Raw genomic sequence first — 12375 nt, 5'->3', positions numbered from 1 at the left:
TTTCCATTCATTCTTGCGAGCACCCTGGTCTCTGATAGCGAGGGTGCGCAGCCGCACTCCCTGCAGTGTAACGAAAGATTTGAATAATGTGTCCCCGATAAAGACGCCTTACATTCTAAAAATCTATTGTTTACACACTGTCCTGTCTGTCCGACATACCATTTTCCACAACATAGTGGTGTATCATAAACTACCTTTTTGGAACACTCGACCAATTCATCACGGTGCTTGATGTCGCACCCGTGGACCTGCTCGCTCTAAGTAACTTCTTACCGACAGCCGCACAAATCTGGCCAAGCTTGTCTGCAGCAGAAAAAAACACACTACATCTGAACCTGTCCCCAACTTTCTTCAGCTTATGGGAAACCCCATGAACATACGGAATGCTTACAAAAGGAGCCACTTCCTTCCGCTTTACTCGGCTTATACTTCGCGCTTCCAACTTCAATTTTTGCAAGACCCTTTTGTTTAGAACCGCTAATTGGCATTCTGGGAACCTAGACTGCCGAAGCCTCTCAATCTGTCGTGCAAAACTCTCTTGCATGCGGTGTGGGCACGACTTCTTGAGTGACGCTCCCAGACAGGCCATTGCAACACCGTTCTTTACTATTTTGGAAATACCCGAATGTCCAACATACGTGGCTTCCACCAAAAGATATACTGAAATCTAAGAACTGTATGCAACCCTTGTCAGGAACCTCATAAGTAAACTTCAGCCCCGACCCCAACTCTTTGATAACCTTCAAAACATCGGTCCTAGTACATGCACACCGACAGTCCTCAACAAAAACATGTACATAATCGCCCATGTATCTGAAGGCCTTCACCACCGCTGAGACCAATGCAGTCTATAGGCCACGGTCAACACTCAAAAAGATTTCACTCAAAACTGGCGCGACTGTTCACCCAATGCAGACCCCCTGACCTCCCCGTTCCAACCAATAGCAGTTGACCCCAGGGGTACCGACAGGAGCTTAAGAAAGAAACTAGTAGATGCGCCACACCTGTCCCGAAACCTTAGTTCGTCATTATCTTCTTGAATGCAATTCCTGACGCACACCAGAAAGCTGTTAATTCGCAATGAGTAGTGTAAAAAGGTCTTCCACGTCTACACTGAACCCTGACAGTACTTTTACGGAACCTTCCATAAGAAACCTTGACACTTCCTCTGAATTCTTCACCCGGAAAGGGTTCACCACACAGAGGGACATCAGAGACTTCTAAAGAAATCCAGACACCTCGTGCTGCCATGTCCCACGCTCGGAAACAATAAGGCGAAAAGGGTTTTCAGCCTTGTGCGTCTTCTCAAGGAAAAACATTTCTAGCACGGTGCCTTTCACTTTCTTCACCGCTAAGCACAGGCTATCAAGTTCTCATCTCTTGCAAAAGCGCTACTGCTTTCTTCTTAACATCCCCTGGCCTTTCTTCAAATGCCTTAAGGTGCTTTTTTTACCGCTGCTTCGGCTTTCGCCTGGAACAGCCCCTCCAGCAAGAGAGCGAAGGTTCCTTTCTTATCTGCCACCATAGGCCTGATTTACCTCCCGAGGAAATAGTAGACTAGGCCGCGTGTGTTCGTCACAAACTCTTGTACAAGCATTTGTGGTTTCTGCCTGGCATTCGCAATGACCCCTGCGCACTCAGCAATGCAACGAGCGTTTTCCGCTTCCGGTATCCGATGCGCCACCATTCTTCCCATCTCCAAGGCCTCAGCTGCTTTCAGGCGGGGCTCGAAACAAAAGTTCGGCCCAAGTTTCAACATCTTCTGAACTCTCTCACCATCCACAACGGCGTCTCCCAACACGACGACTCTTTGCGGACTAGCCACCTCCTTCTTCCTTCCTGGCAGAGTTGGGTGCACATTATTCCACAGGTGTTCTGTCACACGATGCCTTGTTCTTGTCCATTTCTTGTACGACGGTGGAGGCGTACCACATCCGTCCCAACCACACACGGACTGAAGGCAATCGTTGTACAACCGAGCCTGTCGCTACCATTTCGACGATAAGATGCGGCAAATCTATCTTGAGTGGGACGATGAAGCCATCCATAAAGCAATGCTATGTCGAGCAGGGCACTTTTGGTAACAAAAATGCCATGAAGTCATCCTAGCACGGCACAGGCACACCGCATGAAGGCCACAAGGACAGCCAGATTAGTTAACGAGAGGTGCAAACACTAAAAGAGCCCAAAGAACTAGTGATGTATTTCAGCAGGGTGACTTTTTTAGTGGTAAAAGAAAGAGTGTAAATATAAGGACTCATTTTCTTTCTTAGACACAATAATAATGACAATTAAATGACAATACCAAGACAAGTATAGGGGATGTTATTAGAAGTATCATATTTACTCGTTTGAGGACGACGCAGCGAGCAATGGAAAAAAAAATGGTAGGTGTAACGTTAAAAGACAAGAAGAGAGCAGAGTGGATTAGGGAACAAACGGGGGATAAGGATATCATAGTTGAAATCAAGAAGAGGAAATGGACATGGGCCGGGCATGTAGCACGTAGACAGGATAACCACTGGTCATTAAGGGTAACTAACTGGATTCCCAGAGAAGGCAAGCGGGTTAGGTGAAGTCAGAAAGTTAGATGGGCAGATGAGGTTAAGAAGTTTGCAGGTATAAATTGGCAACAGCAAGCACAGGACCGGATTAACTGGCGGAACATGGGAGAGGCCTTTGTCCTGCAGTGGACTTAGTCAGGCTGATGATGATGATGATGGTTTACTCGTTTAATGAACACACTTTTTTTGTTAATAAATTGGAGCAAAGTTAGGTGCATTTATTATCCGGGGCATTTAATGAAAACTTTGTTGGGATGAGTGAAAAATGCGGTAATTAAAAAAAGTTAGGTCACTTAGCCATTCGCACTTGACATACTTTTACACTAATTAGAAACAGATTATTTGTTGCACTTCACTCATCTTTGCTGGTTGAAGGGGCTATCTTCTGCAAGCTGTCTATGCACCGCCCGTGTGCTTCATGAAAGCGTTCCGCGGCTTCCTTTTCTTGCAATAACAGTGGTATCTGCTGTGATCTCGAGGGGCCTCCAGAAGCATGCGCTACGACACTACGATGCACTTTGCCAACTTCGTGGCAACCTTGTACGACGACTGCGACGGTATTATTGACATTGCAACAAGCTACCACTGAAGCATCAAAACAAACCGTCTATGAGAAGACGTCAGGAGTGTGAGGGCACGAGGCACATGCTGGGCGCCGGAATGCAGCGCACGTGTGTGAGACCCCGATGGTGGGCAGGCGCGCCACGATCACGTATGAGATTGGTAAAAGAAAGGCTCGTGGCAGCGACCCGAGCTGTGATGGGAAACACCGGAGGATGAGCTGTGGCTGCGGTGTGGAGCTTCGAACTGTGAAGGTCAGGAAGGTCAGTGTCGCTGAAGCGGTGAAAAAAGCTGCCTGGTTCTGAATGATGTCGGCGTAAGAGGCCCGGAAAGTGGCCGTCGACCTTGGAAGTACCGAGTGAGGCTGCCTGAAATTGCCGCAACCTCGCACAGCAGTTCTTGGGGGAACTGCAGCTCTCCCATTTCTAGTCAGAACGAATGTCACCCACACTAGTCATCAGAGAGAGTCATCAATGAGGCCATTGGCCAGTTGGGTTTGACCAAAAGTGCCGAAAATCACGGTTCAGACCGGGACGCCGGCAGTGAAGACAAATGGCACATTGGGCGGAAACTACCGACGATGAACGTAGGAGCTTGAGGAGGACATCGACGGCAGACTCAACAAAGCAACAACGGGATGAACACTAAGAGTGTTTTATTACTGAAACACCGTTTTGGCTAGAGACAGTTTAGGGCTAAAAATTGAACTCTACTCGTATTGAAGTTCTGGTTTTGGTGTATAACCCGTTATTGTGTGTGTTTGCTGTGTTACCGCCGACTCGCATGTCTCTCTCAATTTAACCTTTCGCAAGTGCTCCCGAGATGATATCGGGACATTAATTGGCTCATGACACAAGATTAACGACAAAATACAGCTGCCATCTCACTGTCCGCATGAGAAATTGCTGTAGAGAAGGTAGCCTCTATCTTGCTTTCCTTGAAGTATGCGCGGATAACAACCGTAAAGGGAGAATCGGTGTGCTACCATGTTGCGGAATTCATTCCTGGGGGACAAGCAATTTTTTTCGGTTTTCCAGAAACCTGTGACGGGATGGCATCGAATGGCCCTATGCAACAGCCATGGTGACAGCAAACTCTGCCGTCATTGCTTGAAAATTGTGGGCATGGAGTTAGGCCTTATAATTCCGTATTTGCAGGAAGTGACTGTAGGTTGACACGGGCAGTATTATGACCTTTGATCACTGTGTGCTCATCAGCTGCAATGCCTCTACACTCGCACTGTTCGTAAATCTCGCTGTGGCTGACAGATAATAAAAACAGATGGGGACTTTCTCCACACAGATAGAAAGAAGAACAATACGTAGTAATAAAAAAGTAGTAATAATAGTAGTAATAATAATAATAGGCATAGAAATAAAAAAACGTGGATTCCTTCTTCAATGTAAAAAACTAAAGAGATCCAACGGGCAAGGAGGTGCCAGGTTTTGGTTACAGGGACTGCAGTGGATGAATGTAGGTGGCGCGTTCATTACGCATCAGAGAAAAAAGGTCCAGATTATGACAACTGAAGTTGAGGGTGAGTTTATTATGCGAGTGCGTTCATTGCGGGAGTAAATACGGTAGTTGTAATGTATATGTAAAGGAAGGAACGTGGACGAAGAGACAACTTGCCACCGGCAGGGACCAAGCCTGCTACAGAATAGCAAGACATCTTTCCGTTCACTTTTCTTTCTTCACATTTACATTACAATTACTTTTAAAATAACATCTCCTATACTTCTCTTGGCATCATTGTCTGTTAATTACCATTAATGTTTTGGAGGTGGCAACATACACGGTGTGTTGCCGCATTGCTTGAAAGCAAATTACATTAATCTCAAAGGTCATCTTGTGGTCACTTCTCAAGATGCGGAGCAACACTACACGAGTAAAAGTTAAGGCAAGAAGTTTCAAGACATGTACCGACTTCTCACCTAATTTGTGTAGTCCTGAAACACTGCGATCTCTTAATCAGTTGCCAAGTTTTCCATTCTGCTAGAGTATTAAGATACGTGCGCTTCCTATTCGCACGCTGTTGCTGAGGTTCTAATTTTGCTAGAGTATTAAGATACGTGCGCTTTTTACTCACAACGTATTCACGAACCTCGGCCTGTACAACTACAGCATAAAAATCTAGCACAGGTGACCTACAAGTGTAGCAAAGAAGTTGCAGTTAGTGTTCGAAGTGCCAGCTTCAGAAAGGGCTGCTTCTGCCGGCCCCTCCATGAATAATGCCTGGCACATGGATAATGCCTGCCACTCTTCATTGGCAAGGTTAGGGACTAAAGCGCCCACTTACCAGGATTTACCGCTTTGGTTATCGGTCACTTGCGGTCTGAGCATGGCGCCCTTTGGTTGTGGGTATCATTTCTCCCGCTTTCGTTTTCAGGATCGTGAGAAAGAGCCTATTTTGGAAGAGGAACCTGACCTCTCGATTGGCATCTCTGGTGCACTAAGACTTGCAGTGAAAAAGGGTAAGGCTATTGAATCTGTCATGCGCGGGGCTTTCTTTCGAGAAGTTGTCTTGATGTTCCTTGTTACTTAGAGTGTCTGGTCACAGCTGTGACATTTGTTTTAGAGCTGTACTTGATATTTACAACACGGCTGCTACAGGGAGTGTTGGGAATGATTGAAAGGTAACTCTCGTGAAATACGTCGTGAGACACTACGATGTCTTTAACAGCTACTCTGCTTTGCGGTAAGGTAGCGTCATTTCTTCTGACTTGTTGAAAGTATGAAACCGAGGAAGGAATTTTGTTGAATAAGGGGTAAGCAATGTTATTAAAAAGAAATAGCGCATACATCAGGGAAAGTAGCTGGTAGCAGGGTTCAAAGGCTTAGAAACAACATAGCAAAGTTTATTAGAAAGTAGTGGGGCAGCTACAGTGGAGAAAACAGTGACAACGGTGCCCTCCCTCCTCCTTTACATCCTGCTCAGCCTGACTTCTCTTTCCCACTCCTTGCCGTACTACACTGTGCATGCCAATGCATTACCCTCTCTTCTTCTCAGCCTCACATGGCTCCTCCTCACCCTGACTTCACTTCACCACTCCTTGCTGTACTTTACTGCAAATCGCTATGCTACGCTTTTACTTCCCTTTACACAGCTGTGCCGAGTGTTTAGTGGTTGCCTATCACAGTTGGAACTCAAGCTTAATTAAGCAGCACCGCTGTTAAAGAAAAGAAAAGACTCGTCGTTTCAGTCGGGTCTGATGTTAAGGAGCTTCTCCTGTTGGCAGTGCAGAGTGCAAGTGTTACTCAAAGAATGAGAAGGGTAAAGCTTTATGCGTTTTAGGAAGTACAAGACTGAAATGTGATTTATTAACATGATCTGGACCCTGTCTTATTTCTTATACAGAGGTACGGAAAAAAAGAGGGAGTCATATGCGCACATGCTTCTTACATATGTGAATTGCTTTCTCCAGTGCTGATGCGTTCTGATGAGAGCTGTTTACCATGTTGTGATCTCTTGGTTGTGTCAGTTACTGCTTGAACATAAACGTGCCCAGTTCATCATTTAGTATAGACGCGTATAAGTCTGGAGACTTCATGTGTGGCACGATTCGTTTGACAGTAGCTGGAATCTTGTGTGACATGCACAGTAGTCAAGTCTGAAAAAACACTTCTCATGACATCTTCTGCACGTTTTAGGGTAAAATATCAATGCCACCGCACAAATCTAGTAGGCAAGCCTTTGAAAACAGAGATAGAGTCGCTATGAAGGAACAGAATCAGATGAATGCGATTTTCACTGTGCTATGTCCATGAATGTACAGTCTTAGAATAATTGATATTGTTTATCTTAACTAATCAGAAAGTGGCAGTGGCAAGAAAAGCCCCTCGTGTAATCATGTGTATTAGTTTACGGCCACCTTCGGATGTTCACAAACTACCGCTGTATGCATAGTCAAAGCTTGATAAAGCCAGATCTGACAAGAATACTGTTCTTGAATTTTATATTTGCTTCCAGTACGTGAATTGAGTCTACATCAGTATCATCCTGAAACAACTCATATTTACTTTGTCTTATGGGGCAATTCGTTAAACTGATGTGTGCCTATGACGTTGAAGGTCTATGAGCTCTGCTCGAAGGCATTCTCACTCGTACCTTGCTGAGATTTATCACCCGCTTTCTCCGGTCGCTTGTTTTTAGCGGTGGGTAATGAAGGCTTATTGTTAAGGCCCTGTTCTTTTGGCAGTGGTATTTGCATTCACGGAGTGAGATCTCTTGCAGGCTACATCGAGACAGGGGAGAAGGTTGTCGTGGAGAGCAAGAAGCACAGCGAGCTGCACGCACAGTCGTTCACCATTGAGGAGAAGTTCTAGTGAGTACCTGCTTGGTCTGCACTCATGTTATACTAAGGGCTGATAGTAAATGAAGCTGGTAGGAAAGATTGATGGAGACTGGAGAGGGCATAGATTCTTGAACCTTGTTGATCGAATCAACCAGTGGTGCAGCCAGGGCATTGGTTTGTGTTGTTCAACCCTGCTCGCCCCCTCATTTCTACATTTTGTATTGTACATATGTGTGTACAAACAGAAACACACAAAATGGGCATGAAGGGGGGGGGGGGGGGGCTGTTTGTTGTCGTCAGAACCCCTTCCTGTGCAAAACAGAATTTCAGTTGGACACCCCTAAAATTGGCAGCGACGCAGTACTGACTATTCGAGCTGATAAATACAAATACAAATGCCACTTCTGTGGGTGAAAACAGCTTCATGCCTGCAGTAGCATACAAAACTAGGTGAGTTAGTTTAGCTTCGTGGTGTAAAATGTGGCACATTAAGACGACACACAAAAGGAGGAGGAAACAGGACAAGTGCTGAACTAGCAACTGTCGTCATTATTGCAAAGAGGAGAATACATACTAACAATCGCTCTGGGGATTGCTTGTTGTGGGGAATCATATACACTCAAACCTCAACATAACGAACCTGGTTATAATGATATATTGTTTATAACAAAGTAAATGAAAAGCAGTCTGGCAATAGGTATAGTGTTAGAAATAAACCTTTATAACGAATGTTTGGACGTGAAATGCAACTTTGTTACAAACGAGGTTTGAGTGTATAGGTCGGACTGGCACCTGCCTTAACGAGAGGCTCCAGCAACACAGCAATACATTGAAGGGCACACCCACTTCATATTTGTTTTTCCATTGTCACACGTGTGGATGTAAACCTTTCTTCGATAACACGCATGTCATCTTCAGACATCTGGATCAAGGATCTCGTGAAATCATTGAAGCATTTCCCCATTCATCTATCTACATGGTTTTGAATGCAGCTAACTTGAAAAAGCGTGACAATTATGTGCAGTTTCGAGAATGCGCTTGCAGCGGGATTGTTTGTGTTTATTTGTAATGTAGACGATGGTTGATAGTTCTGTGCTTGCCCTGTGTCCTCCTTTTTTTGTGTGTCGTCTTTATGTGCTGCATTTTACGCCACGAAGTTTCATGTCATTAGCAACCTTTTTTAAAAAGCCTTTAATGTTTTTTTGTTGCATTCACTATATGTTTGGTTCTCATTAGATATTTTAGAACTTTGTTGAACTTAAGCAGAAGTGACAAAAAAAGTTAAACACTCAGTGCAGCAAAACATAACCACCAACTCACCCAAAGTGTTACTGTTGGGAGAGATATGTTGCATTTGGGAGGAGATTTTACTGAGAAAAACGTCTAGCTGCACTCGTAAGTGCAAAACCATCCAATTTATTGATGATTTTCATTTACGGAGATTATTTGTTGCATTATTTGCATTATTGCTGCTATGGTCAATAAAAGAACTCGGCAGATCCGATGTACCTTGGAAATTGACGTTATGGGTAGCATGCGGAGGGGAGTTGACTGTGTTGTAATTTTTTTATTGAGCGAAACTTTCCGAAGTAGCACTAAAGATATGTGCAAATGCACAGACACACATGTCCAAAAAGCGGTAAACTGTTATGTAGTGCTTATACTCACGAGGATAGTGGCCCTGGACACTGGTACACAAGTCAAACTTGGTGGACGGCACTTAACTACAATTGATGTTAGCCCATTGGGACGGCTGCATCATATGAATACACATGTAATGTTTATGAAATTGTATAGTCAGCATCGCAATCGCAATGGACGTTTCACCAACATTACGCCTGAATAGTGTCGTTTTCTAAAGAAGTGTCAAGACCTGGAGTGGCTCTGTGGTAGAATACTTGATTGCCATGCAGAATGCTTGGGATCCATTCCTACTGGGGCCCTGATATTTATTCTTTGCATTCGTCGGGTCAGCACTGCCGCTGTTAGCTGTCTTCTTAATGCTCTTGCTTAAAAATGACCAATGTGTGTTTCTGCCGTTCCTTGGACTGAGTCATGAGAACTTTGCCATCAAATTGTGCAATAGTCAATAACCTGTGGAACATACCCGCACATGTGCCACAGCTATGCGAACTTATTTAGACATTTACCTTGCAGTGACTGCTAGTGGTGGATGTTGCAGCATGTATAATAATCACTAAATAACTAATGAACAATGTTTTGTAAGTATAATTGAATTGTACGCTGGCACATTGGCAGAATCCAAGCTACTGAGTGCGCTGAGGCATATTCATATGGCAGGATAGAGATCTTGATGCATACCCTGTCATTACATTTCAATGCTATTTCACTTCACCTGTTGCTGTATTGAGCGAGCAAGGCTTTCTTTTTGTATTTTTTTTTTGTTAATAATGGGATAACTGCAGGGGTGTGAGGGTTGTACCTATAGGTATAAGTAACTATAAGGGGCAGCTATGTGCAGGGAATACACAAATGTATCAATAACTTAACACAGTTTTATAGCGAACAGGATACTCTCATGAAGGGAAAATTTGGTTTCAGTGGAAACCTTCGTTTTCTGCTATCGGCTTGCAATGGTTTATTTATTTATGCTTCTTAATGTTTCGGTGAAGGTCTATTACCATTTTGTTACTTCTAGATGGTTACTTATTGAAGCTCCTCTTGAAATCGAGCCTCCTGTTGCGTAGATAAAGGGGTTAACACATGATACAATAAACTGCAGCCTGACTCCGTGTGTTGCTGCTGCAGCGCGTGATTCGAAGGCCATAACAGACCGTCGCCTTCTTCGTCTATCTTTTTCCACCAAAGTCCTCGCGCACCGAATTTTTCGAAAATGTTTGCTTCCAGTGGGGGCATATGCTGAACGGCCCGTGGGACAATAGTTTCACCTGGCCAAGATCCTGCCTTGTCGGCCGTTTTTCTTTTTATGTTCAAGGTCCACTGGGACTCGCTTTTCCACTTTGCCTTCGAAGCACGTCGTCGTAAACAAGCTGTAGCATGGTTGGTAAGGCTGGTGTAGATAAGCGGGAAGAGCACGAACTCTCTTCGCCATAGAGTTTCCTAATATACTCTAGAGGGCACTCTGGCGCTAGTGTCTATGGGAGCTGCAACGCACGGCGCTTCAGCGAGCATGGGAATGATGGGTAGTACACAAATTTGTCTAGTCTTCGTACTTCTGGCCTGCTTTTGGCTCCGTGTGTGTTTGTGTGGCTTGGAGCTGTTTTCTCAAGAAACAAAAATCAGCAAATGTTCAGCGATTGCGCTTCATCACTTTATTCTTTCAGACTTACTTTTCCAAATCAGGTCACGAAGTTCCGAAGGGTTGAATCTTTCTTTCAAAGCAAAACCTAAACACAGTAATAAACGGAGCTGCAAGTACGATTCGCCGCCCGCAAGTATGAAGACTAGGCAAATGTGTGTACTGCCCATCATTCCCATGGTCGCTGAACGATCGCAGCGCCAGAGTCACCTCTAGTTCACTTTAGGAAACTGTATGCTCTTCGCAAGTAAGCCGTCTGAGACTTGTTCCGCCAGGCTAACTTTGATTCTTCGGTAGAAAGTCACCAGCTTTCTGTTGTTTTACGGGGTTCGGCTTCTTTTTTATCTCCTCTGCACACAACAAGCATGGATGCAAGTTGCTTTTGCCCTTTCTGTGCGCTAGTTGCCATTGCGATTTCAACCTGCCACGTTGGTCTGCAGGATGAGAAGTTTTCTTGTCGGTCCTTTGTTGAATTATTTCCCTGCCTCTCAACATTCTTACGTGTAGCCAATCTGCACAGCGAAGCAGCGAGTGCACCTAGCTCTAGAAATTCAAATTTCGCGCGCTCTGCGACGTCACTGACGCTACGTAACCGCGTAATCCTCTTGGTTATCCTGCGTATTCCTTATCAGTAAACGCTTGCGAGGTCCGCTTGACGTCGCTGTAATGTGTCGCTACTCTAATCAATTATCCGTGGCGAAAGCGTAGGCGGCACATTTTTCTCGCAAATTCCATACGCGCGTCCTAGTTATATAAACAGTTAAAAAAATGTGGTTAAGTGCCGCGAAGTAAGCGGCTGTGCCTTAACCGAATGTGTGTTGAGGCCCAGGGGCCATTCCGTCCTTATCAAGGGGAGTGCTAACCGTCTCTCCTTTTATACAACACACCGTTAAGTAGTTGCTGTCAAGTTTATATAGGCACCTTTCTGCGGCCTCTCTAAGTTCGCGGTCCCGTTTGATACGCCGTAATCGCTGCTAATTAGCGTTTCCTACGTGGGCTTTTTTGTTTTACTTCGATTACTGACCCTTCTGCGGGTTGGCCTTTTAATTGAGACCGATGCTGTCCGCGCATTTTTAATGCCTCGTAGTAAAATTGCTACTGCTTGTGCGAGGCCCGTCCGCGTGAATTATGCAAACTTATTTCCCGCGACTGTTACGGGACGGTAAGGAAAGGAGAAAACGCGCCGCCTGCATTCGTTTTGGGTACTTTATGGTAACTAAACGACAGTTTATCGATCTGCTTCATCAAAAACAACCGGCGTGTTGTTCGTTTACTTGTTTATTTCGTGTGCGTGATGGAGAAGCGCCCGACTGCACGTCGGCGCGGTGGAATGTCGCTGTTGTCGCAGGTTAACTGTAATCTTGTTTTTTGTTTAAGCCGACCGAAAAGGCTTGTCGAACTGCTTTGTTGATGAATTTTATTATAGAATGGCTTGCATGTTACGTCACGGACGCAGCTTGTGAGAGGAACTTGGACTCCACAATGGCGGCTTTGACGACAAAGTTGCGTTTGTGTGAAAACGCTGCGGCATGTGCGGGAATAATGAAATAACCTGCGTGTGACGTATCAATCCGACATCGGCAACGTCACGTCCTCACATGTTGGTGCTCCAACACGGCGGTTTTAGCGCCGTCAGTGCAAGCCATCTATGGATTAGTAATCAATTTAACCTTCG

General features: G+C 44.9%; 1 protein-coding gene and 1 non-coding gene across 2 annotated transcripts in view; one reads left to right on the top strand and one right to left on the bottom strand.

The window, feature by feature from the left end:
• The window catches only part of LOC119167109 (U4/U6.U5 tri-snRNP-associated protein 1), a 38768-nt gene that overhangs the window by 22909 nt on the left and 3484 nt on the right, over positions 1-12375 (top strand). Inside the window, exons 17-18 of the mRNA XM_037418531.2 lie at positions 5515-5599; positions 7360-7450. Of these exons, the coding sequence (XP_037274428.2) occupies positions 5515-5599; positions 7360-7450 (176 nt within the window). The remainder of the gene's footprint in view (positions 1-5514; positions 5600-7359; positions 7451-12375) is intronic.
• Positions 11463-11585, bottom strand: LOC119168799 (U6atac minor spliceosomal RNA). Its single transcript, XR_005109488.2, has one exon. It is a non-coding gene; the product is annotated as a U6atac minor spliceosomal RNA (small nuclear RNA).

This window comes from Rhipicephalus microplus, chromosome 6 (assembly GCF_043290135.1).
Source record: "Rhipicephalus microplus isolate Deutch F79 chromosome 6, USDA_Rmic, whole genome shotgun sequence".
NCBI classification, from domain to species: domain Eukaryota; kingdom Metazoa; phylum Arthropoda; class Arachnida; order Ixodida; family Ixodidae; genus Rhipicephalus; species Rhipicephalus microplus.
The sequence above is the reverse complement of the archived record's forward strand: the minus strand, read 5'-3'. Positions and strand labels throughout refer to the sequence as shown.